General features: G+C 45.3%; 1 protein-coding gene across 1 annotated transcript in view; it reads left to right on the top strand.

Moving 5' to 3' along the window:
• The window catches only part of HUNK (hormonally up-regulated Neu-associated kinase), a 112,847-nt gene that overhangs the window by 54,380 nt on the left and 38,333 nt on the right, over positions 1-20,134 (top strand). Inside the window, exons 3-4 of the mRNA XM_027101328.1 lie at positions 4,479-4,534; positions 10,324-10,459. Of these exons, the coding sequence (XP_026957129.1) occupies positions 4,479-4,534; positions 10,324-10,459 (192 nt within the window). The remainder of the gene's footprint in view (positions 1-4,478; positions 4,535-10,323; positions 10,460-20,134) is intronic.

Raw genomic sequence — 20,134 nt, 5'->3', positions numbered from 1 at the left:
CAGTGAACATCCTGAATGAGGTACTTGGTGGTAGCCATAGCATTCCTAGTACTGATCTCCTAGGAAGGGAGAAAATATCCAAGAGCTACTTAAAAAATTAATAGATTTTTTTTTTTTTTTTTTTTTTGCGGTACGCGGGCCTCTCACTGTTGTGGCCTCTCCCGTTGCAGAGCACAGGCTCTGGACGCGCAGGTTCAGCGGCCATGACTCACGGGCCCAGCCGCTCCACGGCATGTGGGATCTTCCTGGACTGGGGCACGAACCCACGACCCCTGCATCGGCAGGTGGACTCTCAACCACTGCGCCACCAGGGAAGCCCTAGATTTTATTTTTAAAAGCAGTTTTAGGTTTACAGAAAAATTGTGCAGAACTGCAGAGTTCCCACCTCCCTTCTACATTGTTTTCCCTATTATTAGTATCTTATGATAGTGTAGGACATTGGTTACAATTGGTGAACCAATATTGATACATTCTTATTAACTAACATCCACAGTTTACATTAGGGTTCATTAGGGTACATAGTACATTAGGATACTCTTTGTATTATACATTCTATGGGTTTTGACAAATGCATGATGTCAGGTAGCCACCATTATAGTATACAGAATAATTTTACCACCCTAAAAAAATGTGTTCCACCTATTCATTCTAGCCCTCCTCCTGCAACCTCTGGCAACCAGTGATGTTTTTCACTGTCTATAGTTTTGTCTTTTCCAGAATTTGGAATCATACAGTATGTAGTATGTTCATACTACTTTCTTTCATTTAAAAACATGCATTTAGGGTTCCTCCATGACTTGATAACTCATTTCTTCTTACAGCTGAATAATATTCCATTGTCTGATATGTCCCCCAATTTGTTTATCCATTCACCTACTGAAGGATATCTTGGTTGCTTCCAAGTTTTGACAATTACGAATGAAGCTGCTGTAAACATTCGTGTCCATAAGTTTTCAACACATTTGGGTAAATACCTAGGCTAAAACGACTTTTTAAAATATGATTTTAGACCCTTTTTTCCTAAAGAGTCAGAAGGAAAGTCTTCTTCTCCTCTTTCTATTTAAATCTCCAAAGGCAAAGCAGGAGGTGGAAATAAAGCCAAAAGAGGTTGAATGTTCCCTTCATTTCCGTAGATTAAGTACATTGATCTGGGCAGATACTGCTGTAGCTACCTTTCCATTAACTAGTCATGGAGGCAGTTAGATTGGTTATCACTGAAATCCTTGACTAAAGGGTATGGGTAAACAAGCCATTAACCAAGTTTGTTCTGAGCATTTTTCCTAGGGGTTGTGGGTGGCTATGGGATGCAATGGGTGAAAAGAAAAACTGATTTCATTTTTCTCATTTTGCCTAATAATTACATTTTAATGCCTTCTCCCCTGGTTATATGACATTTTCCCGGTTTTAAAAGTGGGCTTTTTTTTTTTTCTACATTTTTCTCGTTTTAGCCTTCTATTTATATCATTCTTCTAATCGCTGTGGTTGTTCTCTGGGCTTTTGTGGCCCCAGAATTATCCAGCTTAGTCTTATTACTCTCGACAATTGCATTCTTTTCCCTCACCTCTTTAAGCTGTTTTTCTTTATAGTATTTGTTCTGAACCAAATATCTCCTTTAATGCCTTAGAGTGGCTTCCATGCTTCCCAGGGAAAGAGGTTTAATTTTGCTGGAAACAAACTGTGGCTCTCCTTTAGATTAAAATAATGCTGCTGCTTTATAATCAGTTTTCACAGAATCACAGTTTGGGCTATTGCTGGCACACTGTTTTTCTGAGTCTGTGCAAGTGGCTGGGAATTACCGTATTTGCTTGAATATAAGGGTGCTGTCTTCTGTCCCCATCCTCTTCAGGAAAGAGGACGTGCCTTACAGAGTGCTTGCAAAGTCTCTCATAGTATGGGGGCACAATCTCCATTTCTTTATTTTCAACAACAAAGGACCAGTTAACCTTGACCTGACTCACTGAGGACTTTGGGAACTCTAGAAGTCGCCTGAGGAAACCAACAGAAGGGGAGGCATTTTGCGTGGCTTTAATAATAACTTCTAAAGAGATATGACTCACAATTGTGATAGATTGTGAGACCACTCTAAAATCGATTCACTCAGCAGATAATTTATAGAGATTTTAAATGGGCTCTTGTTATTTAAATGACTTGGGATAATATTTCCGGCAAGCGCGCGTCACAGACAGATTCGAAAAGTGCTTTATCTCAAATATCCAATCAACTTAAAGATCATCTTACACTGGAAACAGCGGGCGATGATTCTGCTGAATTACCTGAAGCAGGATTCATCCTGCCCCTGCCTGCCACAGGTTTGAATGAAATTGTGTCATAAAATGTGAGGGTGTGGGAACAATATTTCTACAATTAATTATGTTAAGATGATAGTATATGCTCTTAACTAGGAAGGTGCAGCTTCGTAGGTCAATAGTATAAATAGTCATTTGATAATTTCATTGCATTTCTAAAATTTATATATTTGTGTTTTCCAAAAACCCTTCTGAGGGGCAGGGTCCTCCCACTGGGAAAGTGTGGAGGAACATCTTGCACTGGGGGTCACCCTGCATTTGGACATATGTGACATCTTTTAAAGCCTGGCACAGTTTTTCAAGTGTATCGTTTCATTTGAATTGAAGTGCAGGTATACAGTTCTTCCCGTTGGTGGTGCATGTGGATTAGAGACTATCGATTTACCTTCCCCAGCTGCCAGGTTCAACGCAATCTCCCTTATTCAAGTGTCCAGCCTTAAGGCTACCGGCCACCTTCCAATTTTGAAATCCACTGGTCACTGTTTAGAGCCCACCTTTTTCTGCACTTGACTCCTTAACTCTTCTCGTCTTGAAATGCTGCCCTTTTGTCGTCCTGGGCCAATACTTCCCCGACTCTTCCTTCCCAGCCAGCTCTGAATGTCGGTGTTCCCACCAGCATGTCGTCCTTGGTCTTTTCACCCTCATTCTCTACCCTCTCCCTGGGCATCTCATGTCCTTTCCAGGCTCATCTTCTACCCATACTGAGGTTGAAAATTGGTAGTCTGTAGGCTGGATCTTGCCTGCAAGGTTGGCCCACGCACTGTGATTGTTATTGTTGTTTTAAATGTGAATTTGTTGCCAACATTTAAAAAACTGGGATCGAATCTAGATTTCTGGCTTCTCTTGGGAAGCAGGATGAGGTGGCAGTGCTGAGACCAAGCTGTGAGACACTGTCCCCGTTAAATGGGACACTTTTGCTCTCCTGGCTACCACGGTCCTAGCAACTGCTGCTCCCCTTACCTCTGCACTTTGAAGAAGTGCTATCAGTTGCCATTTTTGTTTATCATGACCACACTATTCTAGTTCTAACAATAGAGATAAGAGGACAAAAATAATCCTATTGGCCATGTCTCTTTTCAGAAGTGGGAAAATAAAAGCTGGACCAAGAATGCTGTGTTTCAAAACGATGGAAGAAATCATTTTGTGTGTGTACAGAAGGGAAGAATATTCTTACATATTTAATGTTCATGGTGTGTCTGAATTGACAGGCTGCAACTTAAGAGCTCATAGTCGTTGACATAGATGGTTTATACTTTTGCCTGTGTTTTTTCCTTCCGAAATCCCAAATGATCTCTTTGGTAATGTAGATTCATTGGTATTTGCTGAGTATGGAATGTGCAAAGGTACTGGGGCATAGTGGTAAGCAAGGCAGACGTGTTTCCTGCCTTCAAGGGGCTTACAGTCAGCTTGTACAGATACCACAGGCCCCTCACACTCAGCATGACCCTGGGTGCATTTCTCCCTCCCACCTTCTGAATCATCTCAGTGTCCACGATCAAAGTCACCCATCTGATTAGCAATCTTCATTCCATCTGCAAACTTAATTTCCTTTGGTCATGTAATGTTAACACATCCTTGGGCATAATGCCAAGGATTAGGACCCTGACATCTTTGGGGTCTACTTTTCTACCCACCATAATAGCTGATTGCTAAAGAGATTAATTTATTATCACTTGCCAATTTGTGGATTGGGCTCCAAGCATGGAGGTTGTAGGACCGATAATTATGTTAGCTTTCCATTTTTTAAAAAAAAAAACTGTTTCCCTGAATCTTCCTTACTCTGGTGGGTTTTGCTCACCGTCTCACAAACATGTGGCCACATTTGTATTGCCCTGACTGTTCTAACAGTGCCTGCCTTGAGTGATGCTTCCACTGTCTCCCGGTCTTAATAACTTGCAAGTTTCAGCTTTGGTCCCATTTCTTTTGGAAGCTTATTTGTTCTGCCCTTCCTGCTCCCCATCTTATCTGAAATCCTTTAGCTTTTTCAGTCTGCAGCCATTACTTATATCATGTTTTATAAATATTTACTTATTGATTGTGTGAGTTTTGGCAGAAAGCCTTATGGGTTGGTTCAAAGTGGCTCTAAAACAGTTTGTTTCCCTTCAGAAGCAAAATGTCATTCCACTATTTCAAGTGCTTATCTGAAATGTTGTATGGTTTTGTTTATTTCAGAGACTTGAAGATAGAAAACTTGCTGCTAGATGAAGACAATAATATCAAGCTGATTGGTATGACTTTTTTTTTAAAGCAAGATTATCCTTTAAGTGCTGTGTTATCAATTCTCAGTTATTTGTTTCTGACTTTGAAAATTATCATGATCTATCTCTAATCCCCAGACAATACTTCTAGTTCACCTCCTTTTACCTGCAACATTTAACAATGGTTTTGAAAAAGAAAATTAATTTGAATAATTTAGACATAAAACATGTTCTTAGGATTCTTCAAACTTCTGCTTCTCTGTTAAGTCAGATGGAGCTGAACTTTTATCGGGGTTCTTTTTATCTGAATTCACGAGAACGCTTCTTAAAAATAGTGGAAAATAGTTTGGTTCAGAAATGCTGCCCTTAGCTTGGCCGTGCCTTATTTTACTTTTCAGTGAATGTAGAGGCACTGAAATAAGGGGGAATGTGACCTACCTTCTCATTTTAATATCTTTAGCCAAGCCCTTTAGTACACTGATGGTCGTGCAAAGAGAAATCCCCACAGAGGGATCCTTTAGAGGTCTGTCCCAATCAGAAGGAGGTTCCAGGATGGAGTGAATCATAATTGGTTCACAAGTCAGGGTCCAGAAGAGAATCCATGGCTTATTCTCTAGAATTTCTGCTTTTGTTTGCCTGTCTTGTTGCTCTTGGCAAAATCTCAGGGCATCATTTTTCCACCCAGATTTTAGCATCATCTTTTATTCCTTTCTTTCTTTTCCCACCTCAAGTGCAAGTAATTTCTTCCACCTCAATGGCTTGAAAAAACTTTATATTAGAAGAAAAGAGAAGGATCAATAGAACTTTGTGAATTTTTTTTTTTTTTTTTTTTTTTTTTGCGGTACACGGGCCTCTCACTGTTGTGGCCTCTCCCGTTGCGGAGCACAAGCTCCAGACGCGCAGGCTCAGCGGCCATGGCTCACGGGCCCAGCCGCTCCGCGGCATGTGGAATCTTCCCGGACCAGGGCACGAACCCCTGTCCCCTGCATCTGCAGGCGGACTCTCAACCACTGCGCCACCAGGGAAGCCCAAACTTTGTGAATTTTAACTTTTGTACCCAAGAAGGAAATTTTGTTTGTCAAATACTGAAAACTGTCTCAAGACTTTCTAAAACATATCATTCAAGTGACCAGTTATATTCTTTGGGAGTCCAGCTGGCTTCCAACCCAGTAACAGTCAAGAGGCTGCAAGGGACTCCAGACCCCTTGGCTGCGCGATTAGGCACCACTGACAGGCGTTGATAAATACACCCATTATTAGGAGATTAACAATTAAGAGGAAACCAGTTTTTTTCCCCCAAAGATTTTATAGGAGGTATTGTTAAAAGATTCCTGGATGATTCAAAGAATTTTTTTTTAAATCAGACTGTTTTACTACTGCATTTGAGTTGTCCTGAGGGCCAAATGCAGCAGCGCTAAACAAGGCAGACATTGAAATGCCTGCAGGATGTCTTTCTGGTCCTGGTTTCCAGGATCTGCGGCATTAAACAAAGGCATGTTCCGGTGAGGGATGGAGGAAAGGAGATTGTTTTTTAGGTTCCCTGGCAGGGTGACCTGGAACTTGTCTTTGGCAAGTGTGTAGGTGACAGTCACAGAGTTGCCCTAAAGCTGCAGAGATTGTAAGAGAACAGGTTGTGTGAAGGCTGGATGTCCACGACCGTACGAGTAAGAATAATTCACTTCCCCTGCGCACCGTCTATACTGAGGCTGGTAATTCCAGCAAAGAGCAGGCCACCGGCAGGGGGTCTCCCTACCCACCCAGCATCCCCTACACTGTTTCTTCCCTTCACTTTGCCTCCCTGTCTGCCCCTGTGCTTGCTTTCCCTTCTCTCTCTTCAAATGATAGCCCTAGACGACCATTTGTGAGAGTATACAGTGTTGAAAAGCACAGATCTTTTTGTTGCTGAGAAGATCCTCGAAGAACCAATCTCTTGTCAACAGCAGATGCATTTAATAAGTAGCTCACAGATTGGCTGCATAATAAACCCTCTTAGAGGAGACCGGTACAAATAAGATGAAGACAGGATGGACCTAAATTAGAGCCCACAGTTGCCTTGGGATGAGTGGTGCACCCTTTGGATACCAGGGACCATTTTACTCAGTCATCATCTCCCAGCTTGGCAAATGCTGGATTGGTACCCACGCAGGGATTTCAGCTCATCCAGACAAAATGGGCCATGTCAGAAACTGGAATTCCCAAAATTGCTGGAAAAGAGGCTCTGATAATTAGATGTCCCTTTGTTAGAACTTTTCACTTGGCGCCTACTTCTCTCACGATCAGCTAAAACCAAACTCCTAATGGAAGGAGACATTATGCCATCCCAGGGGGCAGCTGGGAGTTGCGTTTTGTTTAGCAGAATCTGTGTTTCCTCATTTTTTTCATAAAGAGGAGGCCGAAGGAGGGGAGGGAAGATGCTGGAGGCAAGGAAGGCCCAGTGTCTTGTGGGTTTTCTTGCCCCTGGGTTGGGCAATTTGGATCAAATGTCTCTACAACTGTCCTTTTGCAACTTGAAAGTCCTTTGAACCTTTTCTTCAAAGGAATTACCTAGTTGTTTATTCAAAGGTTGATTATAGCTATTACCATTTTCTCTTAATAGTTTCTCTTTGAAATAATCTGATTTAAATAAATTTACTTAAGCCATGTAAGCCATGTTTCAAGTTAACTAGAATTAGCTGGAATGAGATTTGATTTAATCAGGATCCTTCCCCCGCACCCCCTTTAAAAAAAAAAAAAGCAGTTTGATGTTTTTAGTTTAGTATAATCTTAAAATGTATCAGCCACAACTTAAAACGGTTTTGCGCTTCAGTTTTCCAAAACAGCGTTCATTTGGACGACGTCTTTTCAAATTCATTGTGTAGCTCCCAGAAAATTGAGTGATAATTGGCTTATGCGTTTACCAAATCTAATTGAGGCAGACCCATGTGACATTACTGGGAGGTGAACTTCTCCCTAGTTTCACAATTCTAATTATAGGCATATGTGTAAAATTTTAATAATTACAGTTATGAATGTGAAACATATTAGTTATTTCTCTACAATATATTTTAAATTAAACCCTTTCGACTAGGTCAACATAAGTCACTTAAATGTAGATTTTATCTTCTCCATTCCCCAGATCCTCTTCTTATTTATCTTCTTGAAACTTAAGGCAAGACACTGTGTGCTCAAGCTTGCCTGGGAGCAAAGGGGGTGATCTGGTCTCTTATCTCCCCTCCCCTGCCCTCTTTTAAGATCAAGCACTTTGTTGTAGACCCCAAGTCAGGAGGTGAGGGAGTAATTGAAGGAATTGTGGGTTTTTTGTTTGTTTGTTTGTTTTGCGGTACGCGGGCCTCTCACTGCTGTGGCCTCTCCCGTTGCGGAGCACAGGCTCCGGACGCGCAGGCTCAGCGGCCATGGCTCACGGGCCCAGCCGCTCCGCGGCATGTGGGATCTTCCCTGACCGGGGCACGAACCCACGTCCCCTACATCGGCAGGCGGACTCTCAACCACTGCACAGTTAATGGAACCCCACGGAGATTCGAAAGGGAGGCTTTTAGTTTAGGGGCTCTTAGGAGATTGGGCCTCTAACATGACTGTTAAAGAAATATTCCTTGAAATGTTGGCCCGGTTAATATGATGTGTATTCCATGGCGCTGCCTCTCCGTCTTACCAGAGTGGGTGATCTTCACACACTGGTTGCTTCCTTAAATTTCCTTTGGGAATTTTAAACGCCATTCAGTTTAAAGCTCAATATGATTTTTCTACTTGTGATGCCCCCACTTCTCCTACTTCAGTGATACTACAGGGTGGGACCTGAGAGCAGGGCCCTCAGATCCTTTTGAACAGAGATCTCCTGCTAATCCAGGAGAGCCGTGGAGCCCCGGAAGGGCCTTTTTGGGCAGGTTACGTGCGGCCTGCTAGTGCAGGCTGGGCCGATGGGAAAAGAAATCGGGGCCTTTTGTCCCCCTATTTGTCAGGGTGGGAGTGGAAGAGTAGAGAGCAGAGGAAGAGAGGAGGAGGGAGATTAAGAGGAAGGAATAAAATCATATTTTAAAAAACTCTCCCAAACAAAGGAAGAGTCAAGTATGTGAACAGGCAGCATTCCTGGTTGGTTTCCTCACCCCAGTTTTGGTTCTGATTCTTCATTCGAATCTTGAGCTGAAGAGTTTGGGTGATCTTCAGAGCCTTGATGTGTTTTCAGAGCTCTGCTTGGATGGGGTTCTATTTATTTATTTTTAACATTTTATTTATTTATTTTTGGCTGCTTTGGGTCTTCGTTGCTGCACGCGGGCTTTTTCAAGTTGCGGCGAGCAGGGGCTACTCTTCATTGCCGTGTGGACCTCTCATCGTGGTGGCTTCTCGTGTTGCGGAGCACGGGCTCTAGGCACGCAGGCTTCAGTAGTTGTGGCATACGGGCTCAGTAGTTGTGGCTCGCGGGCTCTAGACTGCAGGCTCAGTGGTTGTGACTCATGGGCTTAGCTGCTCCGCGGCGTGTGGGATCTTCCTGGACCAGGGCTCGAACCCACGTGCCCGGCATTGGCAGGCGGATTCCTAACCACTGAGCCACCAGGGAAGTCCTGGGGTTCTGTTCAGAAGCGCTCTTTCCTTATACGGCTTACACCAGCGACTGTGGGGAGAAGTTTTGGTGGTGCATCTCTATCCGTGGTGTGTGAGTAGCTTCGCGGACTCATAGCACAGACCCACCCTGTGTCTCTCCTTTCCTGAGCTTTTCCGCAGCTTTCACGAGAGCCATGGCTTTGCAGGTGGAGACGTGTTAGCCTCAAGGAGAAAACAGTCAACGAAATTAGATGTATATCTTGCCAGCTGAGAAAGTGCGAGGGTTTTGTTCCCGATGTGGAGCCTGTCTCCGACCACAGCCCCTTTCTGACTGAGCCCCGGGGGCTGAGCCTTCTGTTTGGGGACCAGAACCATAATATTTACATTGAAGTTCAAAGGAGGAGCCATGCTCTTAATTCTTCAATCAAGGAAGACAGAGGAAAGATTATCAGATGAGCACGTAACACTAACAGCCCTCTAATGACCTGTCAGTTACAGGATCTGTAAGATCAAAAGTAAACACAGCACAAAAGGCACAATGGACCCAGTATGGCTTTAGATGCTCCTGGGGCTTCTTTCTTCTTCCCCCTGGCCTTAATCATCCAGGACCAAAGCAATGCTAGGAGGTCATTTAGTCTAGTTCTCATTGCTATCTTTCTGGCGTTATTTTTCCGGCCAACACTCAGCGTTGTCTAAATTGTTGAGTGTATTTTTCCCCCCTCGTCAAATCACCATATGTTGCCTCATGCATTAGGAGCATTTTTAAGAGACTTGCATGAAATGAAAGAATTCAGCCAAAAAAGTCAACTCTAACTGGTGGGATCGCATGTCACCTGGGGTGACACCAACACCAGCCAGAGAAAATCAATCTTCCTTCGGCTTTTTCCCACGTGGCCACTTGGAAGCCAGCAGGCTGACTCCAAGGACTTCTGCTCGTTTTCTCCTTCTGCCTTTAGTCCTAGAAAGCAAGCTTGTCTTTTTTTCTGGATGACTCATTTCCAAGATTTGATGAAAATATGTTTTGGTTCAACATACTTTTTAGCTCTCGCTGGATTTGACTGTGAGGCCTGATAGAAAATGTTTCCAGTTCAGCAAGGGAACTTTTGTCTTGAGACCCATACCCAGAGGTTACGGTTCACAGCTGCTGGGTTTCCTTTTGGATGTGAAATGATGTGTTAGCCCAAGAGAATGTTTCCTTTCCTGCTGCTTCCCCCAACCCTCCCCCCTTTTTCATTTCCATGGTTTTCTAATTCAGGGCTGGTTTTGTCCTCCCTTCTTTGCAGACTTTGGTTTGAGCAACTGTGCCGGGATCCTGGGCCACTCCGACCCGTTCAGCACACAGTGTGGCAGCCCCGCGTACGCCGCGCCCGAACTCCTTGCCAGGAAGAAATACGGCCCCAAAATCGATGTCTGGTCCATGTGAGTTATTGAGCTTCTAAGACTGAATGCGCCCTCCTGCTGTCTCCGCTGTTCCCTTCTTATGAAATAACCTTTGAGTATTTGATGAGCATGAATTATAATTATAGGCTCTGGGATATATATGCAGTGATTCTTTGGGGTCCTGATTTCCACCTCTGTTCTTTCTGTCTTTTCTCCACCAACTGCCCGAAAGGCCTTTATCAAAATTCATTAACGTGCGGGAAGGGAAGAAAACAGAGCCGTGCCCTCGCCGAGATCACGTTCTGGTTTCACGAGTCACTCATATCCTTCCCCCGCTTGGAGTCTCCCAAAGCTTTTCACCAGCATCAGCGTAAATCCCAGCCTTGCTGCCTGGCCCCAGACCTCATGGGTCTGCCCACCTCTCCTGCCTCTGCACCTATCACCCCACCCTCTGCTCACGGTTCTTCACACGTGTCAGCTTCTGTTTTGTCTTCCCCACCTCTGGGCTTTGCACTCGCTATTTCTTTTCTTTTATTGAAGTAGAGTTGGCGTATAATATCGTATTAGTTTCGGGTGTACAACACAGTGGTTCGACATTTATGTATATTACACACTGGTCACCACAATAGGTCTAGCAACCATCTGTCACTGTACAAAGTTATTGCCGTATTATTGACTATATTCCCTATGCTGTAGGTTACATCTCAGTAACTTATTTATTTTATAACCGGAAGTTTGTGCCTCTTAATCCCCTTCACCTATTTTGCTCAAGCCCCCCCCATCCCCCTCCCCCCTGGCCAGCACTCGCTGTTGGTTTTGCCTGGAATGCCATTTCCCAGCTCTTTGAATGGCCCGTCCACTCCCACATTCCAGTGTTAGTCCAGTGTCACCACTGCAGAGTCCATCTCTTGTTCCGGGGATGCCAGCACCTGGCACAGAGCCTGGGCTGGAGAGGGTTGGAGGGAGAGAAGAAGGAAGGTAGGAAAGAAGGAACGAAGGAAGCTAACTGTCCCCTTTGCTCCTCAGGACAACCTGTGAGGCCGGCTCTTACCCTCTTTTACACAGACAGGAGGGCAGCTCTGTAGTTAGAGTGGCCCAGAGCCACCCAGCCTGTAGGTGTGGGAGCTGCGCTTTGCACTCAGGGCTCTTCACGCCTCAGCCTGAGCTCCCGGTTCCTTCCCTCTCTCCAGAGGATGTGTGAAGGCTGCAGGTAGAGAGGGTGCCGTGTGCTGCTGACTTGCTGGGGGCCACTGGGGTAGGGGGGAGTGGCAGAAGGAAGCAGAGGCAGAGGATACCTTCTCTTTGAGGTGCGCTGGGTGGTGTGACTGGCAATGCTAATCCCAGACTCTTTTTATACTGTGCCCAGACGGGCCTCAGAATCCTTCTCAACACAGCCCTCCAGGCAGCCAACACCAATGGATCAGAGTCAATACACAGGTGAAATCCATTCTTGGTGTCATAAGTGTCTGGTACATAATCTGCCCTTAATAAGTATTTACTTATTAATGGGTGACTATGAAAGTTTGAGTCTATAATCATTCTCTCTGCTTAACAGTTAGGGTACGTATTTAGGCTAAATGGAAAGCTTTCAGAGGGATGATCTGTGTACCAAAAAAAAAAAAATGTGGAGAATGGGGAGTCTGAAAGACCAGGGGTTCAGGGGTGTCACGTAACTGTGGTGACAGGCAGTGGGGTGGGCGACATAGTGATCAAAGGGAAAGAGAGGTTGGAGAAGAGGTGACAGTTTGCTCTTGAGGTCCTGCTCTAGAGGGGACTGGATAATACAGTGTCGTCCCTGGTTGTCATGGTGATGAAGCTCAGCCTGTGTGAGAGGGACCCTTTCTGGCCCACGACTAACAAAGCAGGCATCTCCGCAAAGTCTAGAACTGCTGGTAGAGGAAGGAAGGAAGGAAGGAAGGCAGGAAGGAAGAAGGATTGTCAGAGCTGTAGGAGAGCGCCTGGCCTTATAACCAGCCTGGGGTCACTCGTCCCCTTGTGCTGACACTAAGATGGGGACAAATCATTTATCCTGTGTGGGGAAATACAAAGGAAAATGAAAAGCACAGGCTGCAAAAGACAGCACCATCTGAGGGTCAGTATTAAGCTCGGACTTTGTTCCTACCTCTTCTTCTGAGTCCCTTGACGTGGGAAAGGAATCCACATTTAGTGACCACAGATGCTCCACTTCTTAGTTTTGGGGCCCCATGATTAAAATAAAGGGACTTGGGACTTCTCTGGGGGCACAGTGGTTGAGAATCTGCCTGCCAATGCAGGGAACATGGGTTCGAGCCCTGGTCCGGGAAGATCCCACATTCCGTGGAGCAACTAAGCCTGTGCACCACAACTGCTGAACCTGAGCTCTAGAGCCCGCGAGCTACAACTACTGAGCCCGCGCGCCACAACTACTGAAGCCCGCATGCCTAGAGCCTGTGTTCTGCAACAAGAGAAGCCACCACAATAAGAAGCCTACGCACCACAGTGAAGAGTAGCCCATGCTCGCCCCAACTAGAGAAAGCCCGCACGCAGCAACGAAGACCCAACGCAACCAAAGATAAATATATTAAAAAATAAATAAATAAAATAAAATAAAGGGACTTGGTCCATTGCCACCTGCTGTGTCGCCATCCATCCAGTGATTCTACCCAGAAGTAATTGTGGCCTCGGAGGAGGGCAGGTAAAGGGGAAGCTGCAGGAGGAATGGAGATGACCCGAGACCAGGATGCCCGGACTCTCACCTCCCGCCTCCACCCTGGCTGCTGGCCTGGTGGGGCTGTGTCTGGGGCAGCTGGACACTTCTTTGCTAACCTCCATTTAATCGCATTTTTTTCCAGAAGATGATGTGCAGCTGAAAGTCTCCTGAAAGCTCTAATAGGGCCAATATTCTTAGTCATGATACCATCAAGTAATGTATGTCAAAGCCTTTGATAAACGGTTAGACACTTTACAGACACTGGGCTTCAGCTGATCACGGCAAAGCTCTGGAGGCCCATGTGGGATGCGTCCAGGTAGACCAGAAACTGCAGCCCCTTGAGTCCCTGTTCTGGTGCCCTGAGGTGGGGAGTTGAGGTGGAGTAAATTCTTACCCTTGCTCAGCTACAAAGGGTCATGTTTTATTCCTTCTTAGAAACAAGGTTTCCCCAGAGCAGCTCTGTGTTAGCTGACACTCTGGAACATTCCCTAGGGGATGAGACCACATGACCCACACCTAATTCACAGGGATGGTATAAACTCGGCCCTTTTTAGAAGCTGTTGATAAAGCTTGAAAAACAAAAGGAAGCTATGTGAGCCCTATGTTGGCTTACTAGAGATTTGTTCATTCAGCAGATATTTGTGGAGTCAGGCCCTGTGCCGAGTTCTGAGTGCACAGTGGTCCGTCCTGCTCCTGTAATGATCACTGTTAACCCTCACATACCTCCCGCCGAGTGACGAGCAGCGTTCCAAGGGCTCTGCGAGTTTTAGCTCATCTCGTCTGCCTCACAGCGCTTCAAGGGAATGCTTTGTTGTCCCACTTTACGGATGAGGACACTGAGGCATGAAGAGCTGAAGGCACTTGCCCAGATAACACACACAGCTGGTGTGTGAGCAAGCCAAGATGGACTGAGGGGGTTTGACTCTGGAGTCTGCCTTTCATCGTCACCCTCTACTGTTTCTACTATGTTGTACTTCCTCTTGTAGGGTTTACAGACTAGTGGTGCAGACGGACAATTTTTTAAAAAGCTGTAATCTCAGTGCGGTAATGGCTGTGGAAGAAGTGGGCGGGATGCAGGGAACAAGGATGGGGGTGGCCTCTTGAGAAGACCTCAAAGCCAAATCCTAAGTATGAGAAGAATCAGCTATGGGAAGAAGAAGGTGTGGGAGAAGGCTGTAGGCAGACGGAACAGGATGTGTGAAGGCTGTAGAGTGGGAAGGGGTGGGAAGGGGTTTGAATTTTGCCCTAAAGGTAGTGAGAGACTATTGGACAATTATAAGCAGGTGGGTAACAAAAAGTTATGGATTGAATTGTGTCCCTCCAGAAAAAGGTATGTTGGAGTCCTAAACCCCAGGACCTCAGAATATGACCTTACTTAGAGATTGGGTCTTTAATGAGCTAAATGAGGTCATTAGGATGGGCTGTAGTCCAATATGATTGTGTCCTCACATAAAGGGGAAATTTGGACACAGAGAAGACTATGTGACAATGAAGGCAGGGATCAGGGTGATGGATCTAGAAGCCAAGGAACCCCAGATGGCCAGCAGACCACCAGAGGCTCAGGGAGCAGCAAGGAACAGATGTTCATTCACTGCCCTCAGGAGACACCAACACTGCCAACACCTTCATCACAGACTCTGCGCCTCCAGAATTGTGAGATTTCCTTTGTTTAAGCTCTGCAATCTCAGGAAAGGTGAAAGGTGAGTAAAAACTCACCACTCCAGATCCCAAGAGCCATTCTCCTTCCCAGTGAATCAAGTGCGCTAATTGACAAGTGAAACGGACTAGCTGAAGTCTTGGTCACCCCTCACAGCCCCCCAGCAGAGGTCACCAAAAGGTCAGACCATATACCGAAGTCTCAGTCCTTGCTGTTCCCCGTACATTATTGGCTGCATGAAAACCAGAAACAAAAGAAAACCACCAACATGTAGAATTTCATTCACATAATGGTGGGAGAGTCCCTGGAGCAAGAGAGGACAAGCCTTGGTGCAGAAGCACTTTTCAAGATGCCTCTGTGTTACCTTTTCTCATGTCTCTTTGGGCAAAGTAGAGTGCATGGCCAAGCCCAGAGTCAAGAGGAGAGATAGATTCCACCCCCTGATGGGGGAGTAGCAAGGAATTTGTGGCCTTTGTCTTTTTTTGTTTGTGTGTTTTGCAATTGAACATACTTATCTACTCCTATGGACAAGTGTGTTCCCCCCCAAATTCATATTTTGTAGCCGTAACCCCCAGTGTGATGGTATTTGGAAGTGGAACCTTTGGCAGGTCATGAGGGTGGAGGCTTCATGATGGCATTGGTGTTCTTTTAAGAAGAACTTGCTCACTCCCTGACATGTGAGGACACGGGGAGAAGGTGGCTGTCTACAAGCCAGGAAAAGAGACCTCCCCAGAACCTGGCCACGTTGGCACCCTGATCCAGACTTCCAGCCTCCAGAACTGTGAGAAAATAAATTTCTGGTGGTTAAACTACCCTGTCGATGGTATTTTGTTATGGCAGCCCAAGCTGACCAAGATACCTGCTTATAGGTGACCTAGAAGTCTCACCTGAAAACAAATAGAGCATGTCAGGAGGCACGGTGCTGAGAACAAATGAGGATGCCCAGCTGGGTTAAATTCAAGAAGGCATCAGAGGAGCCTTTAATCTGCTCCTGAGGGATGACATGGAGTTTGCCAGATGGAGAAAAGGAGGGGAAACTGTCCAGGCAGAGGGAACAGCCTATTCAAAGGTGGGAAGTTGTGAAATGTCTGATTCCTCTTGCTCTTAATCTTGGAGAAAACAAAACTTCAGAACCTTCTTTGAGAGATTAATTTTCCACTGCTTTGGGATGTTTGTGTCTGAGACACTGGTTAGGTTTCTGTTTGGTGCCCACAACTTTGCTGGCGGCATTGGAAATGGAAAACCCAAAGAGAATTTAATTTTAAAGGCTGTTTAAAAAGAGAGTGAAAGTGGGACCAATTTTCTCCCTGGGTCAGACACCAGTATTATAAAACATCCCTTTTATTGTTTTGAAAAAATAAAATGACGAGTTTGCTTCCGAAATCAAAGCAAACTCCCATCTCCAGAGGTTTTTTGGGGACCTTGACAGAGGGATGGGGCCTTTCTTCAAGACTTCTGACACTGACTCAGGAAGAAAACCAGCTTGTCATTCAAGGGAAGCTTGGGAAAGAAAGCTCTTCCCCACAAATGGGGCCCCCAGGATCCTCCTCCTCTAGTGAATCAGGAATTAACAATGGAAATGGAAAAAGACGTGTGCCATCTTGGGAGACTCCCGTTATTTTCAATGGTCATTGTTTTTGTATTTGAACTATATATGAATACCTTTTTTTTTTTTTTTTTTTTGCCGTACGCGGGGTTCTCACTGTTGTGGCCTCTCCCATTGTGGAGCGCAGGCTCCGGACGCGCAGGCTCAGCGGCCATGGCTCACGGGCCCAGCCGCTCCGTGGCACATGGGATCCTCCCAGACCGGGGCACGAACCCGTGTCCCCTGCATCGGCAGGCGGACTCTCAACCACTGCGCCACCAGGGAAGCCCTATGAATACCTTTAAGATCATTCACTTCTTTCCTTTAACCCCTGTGAATGAAATATCTATATCTCTATCTCCAGTGAATTTCGAAATTTCAGACACAAAACATTAAATATCCATTCTGGTGCAGTGAACTTTTTTTATGGCAACTGACTTTTCCTCAGAGTGGCATATATGCTAATTAAAAAAACCCTTTAATGCAGATGTACTTTTGAAATGAAAAGAATTCAAATTAACTTAATTTTCAAAATATTACAATGCTCTTGGGAGAACTTCCGTGAATCTCTAAGGGTAGGGAAAACAGAAAGTGAGAGTTCTATCCCCAAAACATTGAGAATGCAACATTTTTTCACCAAAGTTGCTCTTTGCTTTTGTGGGGGCATCTGAGGTGAGGGAAGCATTTTTGTGAAGACCTGGTACTTAGTGGAGTGTCCTGCACAATACACCCAGACCACCTTCCCAGGCTCAGTGAGTCTGTTTTCACTTTGTGGGAAACCTCTGTTCCAGTGCTGTCCCTTTGGGTAGACAAGTTGGCCGAGGGGTGTCATCTTGTTCCCAGCCCTACTATCCCCATATAGACCTAAGCATTCAGGAGGGAGAGCGGGAGAATTTGTTCCAGTCCTCAGACTCTGTTTTGTAAAAGTACTGCCAGACACCATCAGCTACTTCCAGGGCTCAAATCTGGAAGGATAGCGTTTTCTCTTCATTCAGGCCCCCTTAAAATGAAAGATGGCAGGAGAAGCAGGCAGAAAGAGGAGCCTGATGGCTTCTTTTGGGTAGTTTAGAGCCTTTGACTTTTAAAAGAGAAGGTTTCTTTAGCTTTTGAGCTTTTTCAGTTATAAAATACAAGACTTTTTTGTTTTTGTAGCCAGCACGTGCATTTAAAATAGAAGAGGAAAGGAAAAGTGTGTGTGTGTGGGGTGGAAGCCTTAAAATCCACAAGAAAATAATTTCTTGCTGAACACAGACCACTGAATGGAGCAGTTGTGAACTTTGAGATTTACCAAATGGATGGATCTGTTCCCGCTCTGTTTTTAAGACCTTAAATCAGAAGTTGTACTGAAAACTGATACTGAAAGATGGAAGGCTATTGATTTTAAGTGGAGAGTTTTAATTTTTCCAAGGCAGTTTCTTTCTTGAAGAATCACACAGAAGCAAGGTGTGTCAGCTGAAGGTTCTCTCAGCTTCACTCTGGTATAAACTGGGCTGCCCACCGGCCCTGTGAGAATCCGTATCCACACCCTCCCCTGACACCATAGCTCTGCCAATTGCTTTGTCCCTTGTGTCTTGTTAAAGTTGCTGGCTGACTTCTCCAGGGAGCTGCGACTCTATGTCTTTCCTTTCAGAGATGCCAGGTGATACCCCAACTTTTCCTCCAGGGAATATTTTTGTGTTTCGGATTAATATCAGGACCGCCATTTGGCTCCTGATTTAATCCCAAAGATTCCACATTTACATTTCCTGGGGCCCCTTCCTCTCTTCTTCCAGCTGCCCTTCAGTGGCACTTTTTCCTTCTTTCTTGACATCACAGTATTCCACCTGGCCAGTCTCTCTGGATTTGCTTCCATCCTTATTTCTTTCTGCTTGGAAAACCCTGAATTGTATGTGCTTGTTGCCCTCCTTCATCCCAGCATCTCATTACTTTCTTTCTTTAAAACTACCTGTGGTTCTTGGGGGCCCCATGTCTGCCATGGAGAAGCTAGAAAGCCCATGGGCCATGTTTCAAAAGACACATCAGGAAATTCTGAGCATGTTTTGAAACTCCTGCTAATTCTATGGGATTACAGAGGTTTATAAACCGCATTCCACATTTTTCCCTTGGTATTCTCACATCCTTCTGAAATGTCAAAGGGACTGGATTTCTCTTTATCCAGATATTAAACGTGTATGAAAACTCTAGGGGAGGGGAATTAAGATGCTCAGTCTGGTTTCCCTTTTCAAATCTGCTGAGGCTGTAGGACTATTAATGTACGTTTCTATTATTATTTGGCAATAAGGTACAAATATAATGGGAGCTTTTTATCTCTCGTTTTTAAAAGTTTTGTGATGAAATGACAGGTCACATTTATCAAGCAGTAAACTTATGCCAGGCACAGCATTCAGCACTTTCTGTGGCTTAGTTCATTTGACCCTCATACAGCCTGAGATGTAGGTACTATTATTATCCACGTTTTATGGATGAGAGACGCTGGATGAGAGAGCTGGGTCTTCTTTACAGATTTGTGACTGTTTTTTGTTGATGATAAACTCCTCCAAGAGAAATGGAAACCTGGAGTGAGTTTGGTGAAATAATCAGGTAGAATTACTATAAAAACCACTTGCTCGATCCTGGTCTGACCACAGAGTTCACGGGCACCATTTTTAAGACAAGCATCTGCTACCTTTATCTGTGGTCACCGCCAGATCATGGAGAGGGGCAGTGACTGGAGATTTTTTGTTGTTGTTGTTGTTGGGCTGCTTTGGGTCTTTGTTGCTGCACGCGGGCTTTTCTAGATGTGGTGAGCGGGGCTACTCTTTGTTGTGGTGCGCGGGCTTCTCATTGCAGTGGCTTCTTTTGTTGCGGAGCACGGGCTCTAGGCGCGCGGGCTTCAGTAGTTGTGGCACGCGGCCTCAGTAGTTGTGGCTCGCAGGCTCTAGAATGCAGGCTCTGTAGTTGTGGCACACAGGCTTAGTTGATCCACGGCATGTGGGATCTTCCAGGACCAGGGCTCGAACCCGTGTTCCCTGCATTGGCAGGCGGATTCTTAACCACTGCGCCACCAGGGAAGCCCTGGAGGAGATTTCTGTCATCTTTTGCAGCCAGGGGTGACAAGGAGACAAGCAGTTTGACGTCTTAAGAACTCCTTGAAGGAAGAAAGTTCATAAAGCTTTTAGAGTCAGTTCTCTGACCGCATATCACACTCACCAAACTTCTTCAGTTGGATCCCCGTCCCATTACCATAACATGCTACCTTATGTAGCATTCTGCACTATTTCAGGCACCCCACCTGTCACAGGATGCTCTGTGTCCCTAAAGATAAAGGGAAATAGAAACGGTCATAGGGCGATATTCGTCAAACTTCAGTATCGTTCACTCTTCTTATAACCCCGCGTGTTGACTCGTGATTTTTAAGTTTTACTTATTGTGCTTGCATGTAAAATTAAACTCCTTTTGGGCTTCCCTGGTGGCGCAGTGGTTGAGAGTCCACCTGCCGAGGCAGGGGACACGGGTTCGTGCCCCGGTCCGGGAGGATCCCACGTGCGGCGGAGCGGCTGGGCCCGTGAGCCGTGGCCGCTGAGCCTGCGTGTCCGGAGCCTGTGCTCCGCAACGGGAGAGGCCCCAACAGTGAGAGGCCCGCGTACCGCAAAAAAAAAAAAAAAAAAAAAAAAATATTAAACTCCTTTTATTTAGGGTCCTATAGAAATGAAAAACCAAAACTCATTTACAAGTTAAATCTAACCAAGACTAAAAGAACCCCCAAATATTCAAATGAGCAACATTCACTAAATGCTAAGGCTC

The sequence above is a fragment of the Aethalodelphis obliquidens genome, unplaced genomic scaffold (assembly GCF_003676395.1).
Source record: "Aethalodelphis obliquidens isolate GAN/ISIS:26980383/991018 unplaced genomic scaffold, ASM367639v1 scaffold1, whole genome shotgun sequence".
Lineage (NCBI taxonomy): Eukaryota > Metazoa > Chordata > Mammalia > Artiodactyla > Delphinidae > Aethalodelphis > Aethalodelphis obliquidens.
This window is presented reverse-complemented; position numbering and strand designations above follow the sequence as displayed.